The sequence below is a fragment of the Phyllostomus discolor genome, chromosome 6, assembly GCF_004126475.2.
Source record: "Phyllostomus discolor isolate MPI-MPIP mPhyDis1 chromosome 6, mPhyDis1.pri.v3, whole genome shotgun sequence".
Taxonomy (NCBI): domain Eukaryota; kingdom Metazoa; phylum Chordata; class Mammalia; order Chiroptera; family Phyllostomidae; genus Phyllostomus; species Phyllostomus discolor.
In genome coordinates, this window is record NC_040908.2 from 68,541,492 (window position 1) to 68,557,880 (window position 16,389).

Sequence of the window (16,389 nt, forward strand, 5' to 3'; positions counted from 1 at the left end):
TCAATCCCAGTGAGGCTCTAAAGCACACAGATGGAGTTTAATAAATGCTTGTTAACTAACCAGATGACCATCTCATAGCAGCAAAAAGAAATTCAAAGCAATCCACTGTTTGAGGGAACAGGACCTTGGAGATAATTAAAGTCTCAGCCTTGTCAACTGTAATGTGGCAACAATTTTGGAAGTGCAGCTGGTGCAGCTTCACTGATTGAATTAAACTGGATTCTAGAGAGAAGGCAAGCTACCTCTGAGAGAGCTCCCTGCTGTCAGTAAGCTACAAACAGGCACCCATCAGTGCTTCCAAATTAAATTAGAGGTTAGAAACAAAGTAGCAATGCCAAGGTCAAGTGACGAGCCAGTAAACTTTAACTATCTAATTAAAGATCACAAGTGTATTCCAAGAATGCAACTTGATTTTTTCTCTCTCTAAACATAACAGTTTGAATGTATGTTAAAGAAAAGAAAATCTGGTTTCATAATAGTTTTAGTCCATGCATTTTTCTCCACCAACACAAAAGAAGGCAGTTTCCAAAGATAGAATCAACCACATTTTTATAGCTACACCATTTTTGTACTTAATAATAGTAGTGGAATAGAGCAGCTTTTCTACTACCATTTTGCCAGGAGAAAATCAAATCTTTGCCAGGAGAAAATCAAATCTTTGCTTTGGACAAAAGCAAAGATACTCTCAGAAACAGGACTTTTTTGTATTACCTGATATTCCTTTTTATTTATTCATTGCTAAGCCTTTCTCATGTCCCATAAGCAAAACATGGTCATGAGCACACCGAACCTTATTTGCCAGTTTTGTTTTGTTGGCAGGGGCTGGTCAGCATGCTGTGCTGGGAGGGGTCATGGCCAGTACAGGTTCAGTGGAAAGGGGCAAGGATAGATTGATTAGTGATGACAGAATGAATGGGGTGGGCCCAGAAGTGAAAGTGCCATGGTGTCCAACATTGATCTCCTAGAATCAGGAGGGGGTTCTAAGCTACTGTTTCCATTGGTAATATATGAAAAAATATGTAAACATGTGAAAGTGAAAACTGTGCTCCAATTGTCTGCAGTTTCTCTCCTCCTTCTATTCCTTCTCCGCAAGTATAAAGTGTAATGCCCTGGCTTGAAGTGGGAGCTCAGAGCTCTGACTATGTTGTCACCTGGGCGCTCATCGTACCACTGGAGTACCTTGCATTTCCCATCCTGAAGAGCCTGACACTGTAGGCCATCTAAAGTCCATGTGAGCGTCACCAGTGAGTCCAAATGCTGGGCTAACTACATCAATGATGAAATTATTTCCTCTTTTTTTTTCAGCCTGATGCCAGGCCTTCATTAAAAACTTTATAATTTCAGTTCAATTAATATTTTTAGCATAAAACATGAAGAACCAAACTAAAGATAAAATACCTTTATCCTTCCTTAGAGAAAGTCCCCAAATTACAAAACCAACCCCTCACTGTAGGCCCACAGGGCTTTCATAACCTAAGGAGTAGCTCACCATAGGATTAGGACTGTACCTCTTAGAGATACAGTTCCTGGAAAGCACCAGCAGTTCAAGTTCTTTCCCAAGATGGGGATAACCTAGCCCCCAACCAGAAGAACCCATCCCAATCTGAAAGCTTCTGAGGATTGAAAATTACCATGTCCAATTTACAAATATTCCTACAACATTCAAGCCTGTCATTCAGCCCAGCCTGACAATAGGGAAGTGAGTGAAAGTCATTTCCATAAAGGGTCCCACAGTATAATCCTATTTACCACTTCCAGGAGAAGAGCAGATGCTCTTGATTTCCTCTAGCTAGGTCCCAGTGGCCTACTCCTAGTATCAACCTTAAACATGGCTCTTCCTCCCATTGGGACACATTTAACAATACAGTATTCACTTCCTAGTTCCAAAGTCCAGTTCCCATCCATCTTATGCATGCGAATAAACTGGTTAGTATCATGACTACACTAAAAATGTTCTTTATGACAGAGGCTGCTGGATCATCTTACTTTCTAGAACCAATGTCTACAATAAAAGCCCATTTGGAGTCCTAAAAAGAAGCTAACATTAACTAAATGCCAGTTTTATAGTAAACATTTCCATGTGTGCCATTGCTTTACTTCTCCTAACAGCCACCTGAGGTAAATGTTATTATGTCCATTTCTACAGCTGAGTGAACATAGCTCAGAAAGGTTAGTAACTTGCCTAAGGTCACTCAAGTAATTAGTGGCAAAACTAGGGCTTGAATCCAGGTCTAACTCCAAAGTTGATTCAATGTCCAGCAAATACTCTCCCAAAGCCAAGAAAAGAATCACACAAGAACAAAAGGTTGTGATAGCTTACATTATTGTTCAGCAAATATTTACTTCCCTTTCCATCCTGGTGTGAGTGGAGACTCCCATCCCACTACTATTGGACTTGGTCATGTGGTTTGTTTTGGTCAATGGAATATTAGTGGATGTAACATGAACAGGGGCCTTATTTATGGCTGCATGGTTTGGCTTGGCTGTCGTGCTCATGGTATTTGCTACAATAAAAATATACCATGGATAGCACTAGTCAAAAGAAGACAAATCCATCCTAGAGTACTCAAACTGCAGTTGACCTGTAGACCTATGATCAAGAAATAATAGCTGAAAATTTTCAAAATTTGATGAAACTATAAACAACAGGTCCAAGAAGCTCAGTATCGTCATTGGGATAAGAGGGGAGATTCAATGGCATGTTTTGCTCTTAAATAGAAATAGTGAGAGGCTTCCAAAGACAAAAGAAGAAACAGAAAGGTGGATACAGGGAGGATGCATGTTAGTCTTTCCTCAACTTTCAGAGGGTCAGTAGCATCTATTAAAATCACACCTAAAAAACAGTGTGTGAGGAGAGTGGTGGGAGGGAATAAATAGAAGGCACAAATTTCCATCCAGGCTACCCCAGACTCAGTGCAGGCAAACAGAGAACACCGCAGTGCAAGGGGAACAAAAGGGCTCCCCTTAGGTTCTTAGAAACCTAGGGGAAGGCCTTTAGATAGCACCTAACCACAGAATCATGGATTAGAGGCAATTTTCTCTTGATTCCTGAGGAGGACAGGCACAAGTGCTCAATGGAGCTGACACAATAGATACCATGAAACTTAGTGCCCTTCCTGTCCTCTCTCTAAATAGTCTTGATGGTGAAGAAGATTGACCATGAACTCCTGGGAGGTAATGCAAGAAAAACTTTAATGTAATGTACCATTTAATGTACCAATCCAGTGCCCATCTCAAAATACTGGAAAAGCTTTCTATCGCCTAAAAAGAAAAATCCTGGAAAAACAAATAAGAAAAAATTCAATCTGAGGGGAAATTCTTCCAAGGAATTAATGACCATAAAAGAATCCAAAGCAAGCACAGAATAAATAAATGATTGTACTTGATGGATCCATTTTTGCCTTTGTAATGAAGCAAGAAACAAGAAAAAAATGCTCTCAGTTTGCAACTACTTTTTCCTTTTATGAGAAGAGATTAATGTAAGGAATCACCCCAAAATGTAAGGCCTAACAGTTGGTCATAATTCATATATAACTAACTTATTTGTAGATGCTATTATAATTTATTTATCAAACCCATGATAAGAAATTTAAATTTCTACAAATGTCTTATCAATAAGTATCAAGTGCCAAAATTAAATAAAATCAGAATTTGTAGCAATACATTTATCTAATTTATCCAGTCTCTACTAATTTAAGTTGGAACAGTCCAAAGGACTCTGGGAACTTTAGAGAATATTTATCACTCTTTAAGTTGCCACTTGCTAATTTGTGCAAATGCAATATTATTGTTCTAAATGTTTAAAGGCTTTACGTACATTGACAAGGAAAGTAAAGTAAGCACACTGCTGATTAAGCTCAATCTTTTGTTTTCCTTTCAAATTGTACAGCTGAAACTACACAAATCTATACTTATGAACAAGGTGGGGGAGGAGTGAAGAAAAGAAAAAAAGAAAGGAAGTAAAATGTATTGGGAGTAAAAAAATAAAAAGCTTAAAATGTCGATGGATATTACAAGGAAACGAGCAGACACTGAGTAAGATAGCATAAAAATCAGGCATACACACATTCTCCCCTTAAAAGGTTCAGTCCAACACTGCACAAAAGGTTTATTCAAGAACTATCAAGCTGGCTGGGATAGAGGTGGAGGGATTGAGCAAAAAAGAAAAAAAAAGAGAAAAAAACACATGGACACAGACCACGGTGTGGTGTTTGCAAGGGAGGAAGGTGAGGGGAAGGGGGCATATGTGGAGCTGGAAGAGGGTATAGGGGGATAAATGATGATAAAAAATAAAGGTAAGTAAATAAATATCAAACCCATTTTTTCATATCTACAAGAAATACACAGGGAAGATAGAAAAACAAATAAATGCCAAAGGTCATCACTAGAAGAGGAAAACTAGAAGGGAAAGGGGAGTGAAGGAGACCACACAACTCAGAAGCAAGCCTATCACATGGGAATGTAATATATTATAAAAAGCCAGAGAGATAAATGGTGTGAATACAGTTATGTGCTACTGGAGAAAAACATCCATTTACATTATACATTACATCATACTTCAAAATAAATCTAGATGGACCAAAAAGACTTTTGCTGTTTTAAACTCAAGCCATAAATAATCAAATGGAAAAGAGACAGAATCACAAAAGTTATAGGATTTACAGATTGGATTGCAGATTTTAAGGTTGCATATAAAATGTATCCAAAGTCAAAGTAAAACAATCACTAGGATAAACTATCCATAAGTAATAACACCAAAAAGTTCATGTCATTAATATAGAGAGTCCACACAATATAAGGAAAACAAGACCCCAACAGATCAATGGGCAAAAGACAAACAGGTAATTCACAAAAGTATAAAATATTTATTGCTTTTCACTAACAATTGGCATTAATTTCTTCATCAAAGAAATAAAGATGGTATTCCATACCTCTTTCCTCTTTTTTTAAGTTATGTGCCACTGTTTTGGGTTTTGTGTGATTACATATTCTTCTCCAATGCACATGGAATATTCTCAAGGCTAGGCCATATGGTGGGTCACAAAACTAGCTTCAGCAAATTCAAGAGACTGAAATCATATCAAGCATATTCTCTGACCACAATGCTTTGAAATTAGAAATCCACTTCAAAAAGGAAATAAAGAAAGCCAAAAATATATGGAGATTAGACAACATACTAATACTAAAAACTGACTGGGTCAAAGGAGATAATACAGCATATCAAAACATCTGGGATGCAGTGAAAGCAGCAATAGGAGGGAAGTTTGTATCATTACAGGCCTATCTCATGAAACAAGAGAAATCCCAGGTAAACAACCTAACACTACATCTTAAAGAACTAGAAAAAGAAGAAAAAGAGCAACCCAAAGACAGCAGAGGAAAGGAAATAATAAAAATTATGGCAGAACTGAATGAAATAAAGAACAAAATGATTATACAAAAAATTAATACAACAAAGAGCTGGTCCTTTGAAGAGATTAATAAAATTGGCAAACCCCTGGCTAGATTCACTAAGAAAAAAAAAGACTCATATAAACAAAATCAGAAATGAAAGAGAAGTTACCACAAATATCACAGATATATAAAGAATCAAACTAGATACAATGAAAGGCTATATGCCACCAAATTCAATAACCTAGAAAAATGGGTAAGTTCCTAGAAATATATAACCTTCCTAGACTGAATCATGAAGAATTAGAAAATCTAATTGAATAATCATCAGTGACGAAATTGAAACAACCATAAAACAAACCTCCCCCCATATAAAAGTCCAGGACCAGATGGCTTCACTAGTGAATTCTACCAAACATTCAAAGAATATTTGATATCTCTCCTTCTCAAGGTCTTCCAAAAAACTGAAGAAGGGCCAATACTGCCTAACACATTTTATGAGGCCAACACAACCCTGATATCAAACCCTGGCAAGGAAAACACACAAAAAGAAAACGATAGGCCAATATCTCTGATGAATACAGATGCAAAAATCCTAAACAAAATATTATCAAATTAAATACAATAATATATTTTAAAAATAGCATATCACATCAAGTAAGATTCATTTCAAGAGCACAAGGATAGTTCAACATATGCAAATTGATCAATGTAATACTACACAATAACAAAACAAAGGATAAAATCATATGATCTTATCAATAGATGCAGAAAAAGCATTTGGTAGGATACAACATCCATTTATGATTAAAACACTTAATGAAATGGATATAGAAGGAAAGTATCTCAACATAATGAAGACCATATATGACAAACACTCAGCTAATATCATTCTCAATGTTGAAAAAGTGAAAACTTTTCCCATAAAATCAGGAAGACAAGGATGCCTACTGTCACCACTGTTACTCAGCATAGTTCTGGAAATCCTATTCAGAGCAATCAGGAAAGCAAAAGAAATAAAAGGAATCAAACTGGGAATGAAAAAGTAAAAGTGTCACTTTCTGCAGATGACATATTCTGTAAATAGAAAGTCCTAAAGACTCCACCAGAGAAACTAATACAAACAATAAACAAATACAGCAAAGTTTCAGAATACAAAATTAATGTACAAAAATCCACTGCTTTCCTATATACTAACAATGAAACTTCAGAAAAAGAAATGAAATAAAACTCTTTTTGAAATTGTGACCAAAAGAACAAAATACCTAGGAATAAACTTAAAAGATGTGAAGGACTGAAGTCTACAAAGCATTATTAAAAGAGACTGAAAAAGATGCAATGAAATGGAAAGATATTCTGTATTCATGAATTAGAAGAATGAACAGAGTTAAAATGGCCATATTTTCCAAAACAATATATAGATTTAATGTAATTCCATCAAAATCCCAATGTCATTTTTTAAAGAAATAGAACAAAAAAATAATCAGATTTGTATGGAACCATGAAAGACTCCCCAATAGTCAAAGCAATCCTGAGAAAAAAAGAACAAAGCTGGAGGTATCACACTACTTGACTTCAAATTATACTACAGAGCTACAATAATTAAAGCAGCATGATATGGGCAGAAAAACAGACACACAGACCAATGGGACAGAATTGAGAGCCCAGAAATAAAACCACATGTATATGGGCAAATAATTTTTGACAAAGGAGCCAACAATACACAATAGAGAAACAAAAGCCTCTTCAATACATGGTGTTGAAGAAATTGGAAAACCTCATGCAAAAGAATGAAAGTAGATTGTTTCCATAGTCAAAAAAAAAATAAATTCAAAATGGATCAAAGACTTAAATATAAGATCTGAAACAAATTATATAGAAGAAAATACAGGTATTAAATTTATGGGCCTTGGTTATGGAGAACATTTTATGAATTTGACCCCAAAAGCAGGGGAAGTAGAGGCAAAATTAAATGAATGGGGTTATATCAAACTAAAAAGCTTCTGTACAGCAAAAGAAACTGCTAACAAAACAAAAAGTCAGTCAATCAAATGGGAGTGGTATTTGCTAACAACAGCTCTGACAAGGGATTAATATCCAAAATATATAAAGAACTCATACAACTCCACACTAAATGAACAATCCAATTAAAAAATGGGTAGAGGACCTGAAAAGACACTTCTCAAGAAGACATAGACATGGCAACAGATGTATAAAAAGATGCTCAGCTTCACTAGCCATTAGGGAAATACAAATAAAAACTACAGTGAGATACCACCTCACACCTGTTAGAAAGGCTATTATCAACAAGACAGGTAATAACAAGTGTTATTGGAGAGGATGTGGAGAAAAAGGATCCCTCATTCACTGCTGGTGGGAATGTAAACTGGTGCAGCCACTATGGAAAACAGTATGGGGGTTCCTCAAAAAATTAGGAATAGAGCTACCATATGTCCCAGCAATCCCTCTTCTGGGTATCTACCTGAAAAAATTAAAAATATTTATTTGCAAAGATATATGCACTCTTATGTTCATTGCAGTATTACTCAAGGTAGCCAAGACATGGAGACAACTGAAGTGTCCTTCGATAGAGGATTGGATAAAGAAGATGTGTTACGTGTATGTGTGTGTGTGTGTGTGTACATACACACTACAGAATACTACTCAGCCATAAGAAAAGATGAAATACTGCCATTTGCAACAACATGGATGGGTTTTCAGGGTATCATGCCAAGCAAAATAAGTCAGATGGAAAAGAACAAAAACCATGATTTCACTCATATGTGGAATGTACAACTGAAACTCATAAGCTACATATAACATTATGGTGTTGTCTATAGGGAAGGGGTGGGAAGACAGTCAAGGCTAAAGGGGTCCAAATACATGGTGACAGATGATGATTTGACTTTGGGTGGTGGGCATGCAATGCAGTGTGCAGATCACATATCATTGAAATGTGCACTTCAAACCTATATGATCTTATTAACCAATATTACCCTAGTAAATTTAAATAAAAATATATGTATATAAATAAATTCAAATGGAAACAATAAGATCCTATTTTTATGCTAACTTGAATTCAGTGAAATGGGTCTTCCCACACACTTCTGAGGTGAGTTAACTTGCCTTGTAACATCTTTTGGAAAGCAATTCAATGTGAGAGTTAACCTCAAATATTCAGATATACTGATCCAGTACTTTGACTATGAGAAATCAATCCCCCCAAAATCTAAAATACAGGAAGAAATACACCACAAAAAAGATAAGTGCTGTACCATCTATAACAGCAAAAACGATTAGAAAATACCCAAACATCGAACAGAAAATTATTAGCAAAATTATGCAACACGTTCATAAAGTTATGTATTTTAAAGTGTCAGTTACAAAAGTTTTCTAGAAACATGAAAAAATACTAGCTACAATATTGAGTAGAAAATGCAATATCCAAATTGGTACATAATATACCATTTATGCTTCATTTGTTAAAAATAGTACGCAATGAGAAGATTGGAAGGAAATACTATGTTCAACAGTGAAAATCTTTGGGTGGCAACAATATTTCTCTTCCTTTTTTCTCTGTATTTTCCATCTTGTCTATAATATGTCTGCAGAGTGTAAGGCAGCGTTTCCATGGGCCTGAACTCAGACTCAGCTCTGCCTCTTAACAGCCGTGTAACCTCAGAAAATAACTCCAACGCTGTTTCTCTTCTGAAAAATTGGGATAATGATATCATTCACCTCACATGGTTGTTGGGAAGATTAAATGAGTTAACGTATGTAATACACCTCGCAACACACACCCCAGCTCTAACCATCTTAGAAAAAAACTCTTTGAAGTGACAAAAATTAAACATTTAGAAAGTTAGTACACTGTATCGCTCTCTAATAATAAGAAGCTATATCATGGTTTCTAGGAAATGACTGATGTAATAGAGAAAAACAGATGAGAGGTTTTTTTAAAACATTTTTTATTGTTGTTTGAGTACAGTTTTCTGCCTTTCCCCCCAACTCTTCCCCACCTCCCTCCCCTGTCCTCCCCAGGCTATTGTCCATGTGTCCTTTACCATTGTTCCTGCAACCCCTTCACCTTTTCCCCCTATAATCCCCTCCCCTCTCCCATCTGGTCACTGTCAGCCTATTCTCAATTTCAGTGTCTTTGGTTATATTTTGCTTGCTTATTCATCTTATTGATTAGGTTCCTGTTAAAGGTGAGAGCATATGGTATCTGTCTTTCACTGTCTGGCTTATTTTGCTTAGCATAATGCTCTCCAGTTTCATCCATGCTGTCACAAAGGGTAGGAGCTCCTTCTTTCTTTCTGCTGCATAGAATTCCATTGTGTAAATGTACCATAGTTTTTTGATCCATTCATTTACTGATGGGCACTTGGGTTGCTTCCAACACTTGGGTATTGTAAATTGTGCTGCTATGAACATTGGGGTACATAGGTTCTTTTGGATTGGTGTTTCAGGGTTCTTGGGATATAATCCTAGCAGTAGAATTGCTGGGTCCAAAGGCAATTCCACTTTTAGTTTTCTGAGGAAATTCCACACTGTTTTCCATTGGTTTCACCATCTGCATTCCCACCCATAGTGCACTAGGGTTTCTTTTTCTCCACAACCTCTCATAAACAAAGTAATAAATAACAAGTGTTGGAGAGGTTGCAGAGAGAGTTATTTTTTAAATATTTACAAATTATATTATCTTTTAAAACACTAGAATTTCACACCAACCTATCAAATGTTTTCTTGGAATCTGAGAAATTGAAAATAGATATGTTCAAATGATACTTTTTTGATATAAACACAGTGAGTGGCAACATAATGTGCAACACATAAATGTGCAACAGGGAAAAGTGAAAGACCGTCCTTCCCACACAGCAGATGAAGATACCAGGTTTCACGTTTGGTCTTAGAGCTCACTTTAACATACCTTAAAATTTCTAAGATGTAGCCTTTACTTCCAGGATATACACAACATATATATAAGGCAATATCTTTCCCCCTTTTTCCTAGAAATCATGGAGGAAATGAAAATGAAAAAGCAAACACAAATATCTTCTTCTGCAAAAAAAAAAAAAAAAGACAGAGAGAGACAAAAAAAAACCCATCCAGATAAGGGCTATCCTTTATGTACTATTTGAAATAGATCACGGGGACATGGGGAGAGGGAACCGATCAGGGAAAGACCAGAGACCTGTCTCTGAGGTTCCAGATGAGGTTGGAAACCACACATTTTCCAAACAAAATAGTCAAGGATTTCTGGGCAGTTTTTGAGTGGGAAAGGTTGACTTTGAAATGTTCACATTTCTGGGACATTGTGATGGATAGAGGAGGCAAGATCACATATTTAAAATCTGGGACTCCTCATATTCAAAACATGTGATCACTGAATGGCATACCATTCTCTGAACATTTTATTCTAAGAAAAACGTTTTTATATCTAATTTAATTTGTATGCTTCATAGGGTTGGAAGACAGTACTTACTGAAAATGTAAGGTACTTATGCAGCCTATGTTGCCTTTTAAACTAACTTTATAAGGAATACATAGGCCAAAATTAAACCCTATTTACAGTGATTGACATGGCTTGTGGGGCTGGTGACATCTCACATTCTTTACCTACTGCCCACTAGGTTTAATCTTGTAAATTATTTTCAATAGGCATGGTATACATCCTGAATTATTTTATCTGAGATTAGCATCAACCTTGCATATCAACTGGTATTTTCTCAATTTCTTGGAGATATCTAACTCACCATTAACACAAAGGTTATTACCTAAAGCAGTGCCCTCCATGAGTTCCACTGGGACGAATCCCCTGCTCTGCTTTGGGGCATTAAGAATCTGAATTCACAAAGTGTGTCTTGGATACACACTTAGTGATCCACCCCCTGCCTTCATCTCCACCTGACCACCTGACTGCCCGCCCCCCCCGCCCACCGCCTTCCCCATCTGACAGGGCTGCCTTCTGCTCAGTCCCAGTGCCTTCCCCTGGGAGCCTTGGTAACACTGTTACATAAAAAGGAAGCTTTTAAGCAGCTGTATCTTGCTGCTTCTCCCCTGCTCCCAAAGAGTTGTTCTTGCCTCGTATTGAAGCTAGAAATCCTTCTGTCCATTACTAAAAGTGAACAGGAAGGTGGAGGTGGGTAGGCTTTCTCAGATGTCTAACTACCCCTTTGTCATCTCACACAGGAACAAGGAAGGAAAGAAACTCCTTCCCTGCTTCTCTCAGTGGTGTGTTATCAGTGCCTGGCACTTGGCAATTTCACCAGTCCCAAAGAAACTCCCATGTCTTGGCTTTCTGACTAACTGTCTAGTGCTGTTTTTCCAAACCACAACCCTACTTCTCCCCGACTTTGTGGCTTCATTTTCTATGCCTGTTACACTCTCTGATCACATTTCTTGAATGAAAGGGGAAGTTCATTTGGCCTCTGCAGGGGTTCCTGTGCACCTTGGCCCCCAACAAGAGGCAGTTCAATCCTACATGTACATCATCTATTAGCACTGCTGTCACTGCAGTTCAGGGCAGCAGAAAATCCAGGGAAGTGTAGGTGTCCTCACCACAGCATCCAGCTAGCCTGGGCAGCAGAGGGCTCTGCCCTGCCAAGAACTGCATCCTGTACTGGCAGGCCCTGGGGCCATGTCTCTGAAGTTTCCCAAGTTTGTAAACACTATCACTTAGATCACTTCCCTGGGTGATGAGTTTATGACTGGTTGCTAAACTGAAAAATTCACTATTAACATCCATGAACTCTACCCTCGTACCACATAAATAATACAAGACACAGTTAGTCCCTACCTAGTGCTTTATTTCCAAGGATACAAGATCATCTGAAATTAAGATACAAAACACGCTTGTTTCTTTTTGATTCCAGGTACCTGGAGGGAGTTTTCCTTTCAGTTTCCTTGAATTCCAAGTCACTACACTGTCACCATCTTTTAGGGAGAATGCAGGAAATTCCACACACTCTGTTCTCTCTGCAAACGCATGGAACCTGAAACGTGAGGCAATTTGCAACATTAGGCTGGAGGTGGTATTTGCACATGTCTATTCAGCCTCCCAAGACTGTGAACTTGCTCTTCCTCACCTTTCCTGTACCTTGTCTGTTCCCGCAGATGAGAGACAGGGAGGAGGGAGAAAACAGATGGCTCTTCTCTTTATTACAGGGTAATAGCTCAGCCAGATGGTATTTCTTCCCTGGATACCCTGTGCTTATATTTATTCTTTGTTCCCAGGGTTCAATCACGGCAACCCAGTTTTGACAAGCCAAGTCTAATGTGGCTCCACAGTGCCCATAGCCCTGCAGTCAGAGAGCAGGCGACAACAGGCACCAGGGCTTACCTGCTCACTGCCGACAGGCTGCAGTTGCTTTAACCCAGCAAATGCACACTTCTCTAGGACCTACACATAGAATGAATGGAAAGAATTCTTGTGTGGATGGGTTTGTAGGGACTGATTCCTCAAGTGCAGCCTCAGGAACTGGGAGCTGGTTAAGGTGCATGTTCCCTCACCCTTGCAGCTGCTGAGTCCAAACCAGCACTTGAACAAGCTCCCCAGAGGACTCATGTGCAGCTTGAAGCTCAGAGGGTGCTGGTGTAGTGCATGGGTGGTGGATTAAGTCACACCTGAAGTTACTTATCTGGAATTCAAACAGTCAGTAATCACAGGAAATTCCTTTCAGGTGGTCAGAGGAGCTATCCAAGTAATGCTTCCCTTGCCCCTCAGGGGTGGCCTGTTGCTACTCATTCAACACAAAGAGAATCCTGAAGCACAGGTGAGGATGGATGGATGGGTGGATGGATTGATGGTGGGAGGAGAGGTATGGGCCATGGAAAGCCTCAGTCCTGTCTAATTTTAAAGGGTTCCAGCTGACATTAGGATGATGGCTTGATGGCAGAGAACAAGCTAACCTTGTCTGATGGCCCCTCATGAAGCTGATGGACTCAATCTGCTTGTGCTTGCCTCCTGCTGGGACCTCATCCAGAGCAGAAATGGCCAGCTTGCTAGCAGGGCAGAGAAGAGACACTGAGGCTCTTCCTGGCAGGGCCCACACCCTGAGTGCCAAGGCCTTTGGTGCCCAAGACTTTCTACTCTCCGACATGTTCTCCAGATTGGAAAAGAGAACAAGGCAGACATTCCCTCTGGCTAACACAGCCCTTTTTGTGCACAAAGCAAATCACCATTAAGTTGGGCTCTTTGGACAGCCTGCAGAGTACAGCACTGCACCTGACGGCTGTTGGCTCTGCCCAGACACAGCCTTCAGTGCAGGGTATGCAGACTTCAGGCCCCCTGCAGCTGAGATGCTCAGGACATGCCCTTACAGTTGGATAATAACTGCACTTGAGCTGGGGCTCAACAGCCAAAGTGCAGAGAGCCCTACTAGGAACCCCAGAGGTCTGGCACAGTAAGGAGGAGGAGCAACGCTGGCTGTGGGTGGGCTCACTGTCCTGGGCAAGAGCAGGGACAGGAGCGCTGTCTATACCTCATCCTCTTCTACAGACCTCCATGGTGCATGGCCTAAAGATCTGGAGCTGAAATGCTATGGTAAATTGTTAACATTTAAAGCACTAAAAGTCAGAGTGAACTCCCTGTTAAATTACTGCCTGACCTCTCACCTGCCCAGAGGAAATGCCCACAGGCCCCAAGAAGAGGACAAGCAAGAAAGATGGCCCTGCCAGTTGCCTTTATCTGTCTCCAACAGCAAAAGTGGGGCAGTGTGCCCTTTCTGTATTTGGGGGCTCAGAAGCCGAGAATGGTGGCCAACTACCTGATGTTGGAAGACTTTAAATTGCTTTAAGAGCAGCCAGAGCCATGTTCCTCAGAATCATAAGGGATTCTGTGAAAAACTATGTCCCTGGCTTTCCATATCTCTGGGACTGCAGCCTCGATATCTGCATTTTAATCAAGCTCCCTTAGTAGTTCTTATGCAAAATCAAGGGCTAAGTGCATATTCCCAGGTTCCCTTGTATTACGTGGAATCAGCTTGCAAGGTGAAACCGAGACATCCAAATGATTAACAAACTCCCCACACAAATATACTGAGCAACTCAATTTGAGAACAAATACTCAAGAGCAGGCTTTGCATTCATTTCGGACAGGCTAACTTAGGAAAGGATGCAGTCACTCTTCCTGGAATCACATAAGCAGCTGGTCTTTCTCCATAAGGAGTTTGAACTTACACAGACAGCACTGTGGGACATGTTTTAAAATGTAGGTTTCATTATTATTCAGATATGATGAGGCCAACAGATCAGTTTAACTGTAACTGAAAATATAGTTTGGTACTCACAGTTCCTGCTATAAACTGAATTGTGTCCACCCTTCAATTTTCATATGTTGAAGCCTTAACCCATAAAATGATTTGTAGTAAGCAGAGCAATAATGATGGACCAAGTATAGAAGGCCACCAGGGCAGAAAACCCCAGGTGCCTAGCAATGGGAAAAACTGGGAAAACAAGACCTCACTCGCCCCTGCCACAGGTAACCTTTCCTCCCCTAGCATATCTCAGGTCATACAGTTTAGACCCCCTGACCTTTCATATCACAGGTCAGGAGGCTCAGACCCTCCCCAGACTTTTCCTCCCCTGGAATGTTGATAGTCCCACAGGTTAGATGCATCCCTCCTTAGAGGTAGAACAAACAAACGGGCTGGAGATTAGCCCTTAAGCATTAAGCCCCCAGGACAATGAGGTGCTGACATCTCAGTTGTGTTTCAGCTCCAGGCCCAGAAAATCAGACAAGCCGACCGTGGGACCATGGCTGATATCAGGACCAGCTACACTGATGAATGATCCCCTGCCCTGGTGTCAACAATTCAGTGGAGACCTGGACCCTGAAAGGGCACACCTGAAAAGCTGGTGAATATTTTATCGGATCTTCCCCTGAGACTGCCCCTAAAATTCCTGCCTGCAAAAGAGATAAAAACCCTCAAGACAGCCCTGACCAGTGTGGCTCAGTTGGTTGGGCATCGTCCTGCAAAGCAAAAGGTTGCAGGTTTGGTCCCCAGTTGCAGTGTGTACGGATTGATGGCTCTCTACCTCTCTTTCTCCCTCCTTTCCTCTTTCTCTAAATAAACAAATAACCCTCAAAACAGAGGACACAGCATGCAAGCTGTCCCTCTGAGGAGCACGCCCATACCTTTCCCTTTCCCCTCTTCTTCCCCATAGGCATGCAACTCCTAAACTCTAAGGGTCCCTAAGACCTGCAACCAGGGGAGCAATGGACAGCAGCAACATGTGCTGGGCTAACCCGTGGAACTATCTCTAAGGCCTTTTTTTCTCTGGCTTCTCAGTGAGCTAAAGCAGCCCTGCCATGGCTCACTTCTTTCCCATAACATCTCTAAAGAGCCAAAGCAGCCCTGCCTAGTTATTTCCCATTGCTTCTTCTGCACTAAGCCCTTCCTTGTTTCATGGTCCCCAGCTTTAATAAACATGTCCTCAAAGTCACCTGAAATGTTGTGAAATCTTTCCTGCATGAAATCAAGAACCCGCACACTACCATCCGGCCTTACGCAGACCTGTTCAGGGCCAGGACACCTGTCCAGTAATAAAATGAGGTCCTAAGGGTGGGTCCTGATCCTATAGGATTAGTATCCTTTTAAAAAAGACATACCAGAGAGATTGCATGCTCTCGATTCCCCTGCTTCTCTCTCTCTTCCTCTCCCTCTCTCTCTCTCCCCCCACTATAAAGGACACAGCAAGAAGGCAACAAGCCAGAAAGAGAGCTCTCACCAGAAAATAAATTAGCAGGCACTTTGATCTTGGACTTCCAGCCTTTAGAGCTGTGACAAACACATTTTTGTTGTTTAAGCCCCCCAGTCTGTGCTACTTTGTTATGGCAGCCAGAACTGACTAAGACAGTACCCAAGAGGAGGGGCCCTACCACCCCACCCAGGGCCACACAGGGAAGCACCAGGGCAGGTCAGGAGGCAGAGGAAACAAGGGTACAACATGAGCAAGAGTTGTGTTGTGGATTCTGCAGGAAGGAATGGATAAGGC

General features: G+C 40.0%; 1 protein-coding gene across 3 annotated transcripts in view; it reads right to left on the reverse strand.

Annotated features, from left to right (window-relative positions):
• Window positions 1-16,389, reverse strand: part of VWA3B (von Willebrand factor A domain containing 3B) — a 199,950-nt gene that overhangs the window by 140,060 nt on the left and 43,501 nt on the right. For all 3 annotated transcript variants that reach the window (XM_036030068.1, XM_036030069.1, XM_036030070.1), the window contains one exon: window positions 12,271-12,386. In XM_036030068.1, coding sequence (XP_035885961.1) covers window positions 12,271-12,386 — 116 coding nt within the window. The remainder of the gene's footprint in view (window positions 1-12,270; window positions 12,387-16,389) is intronic.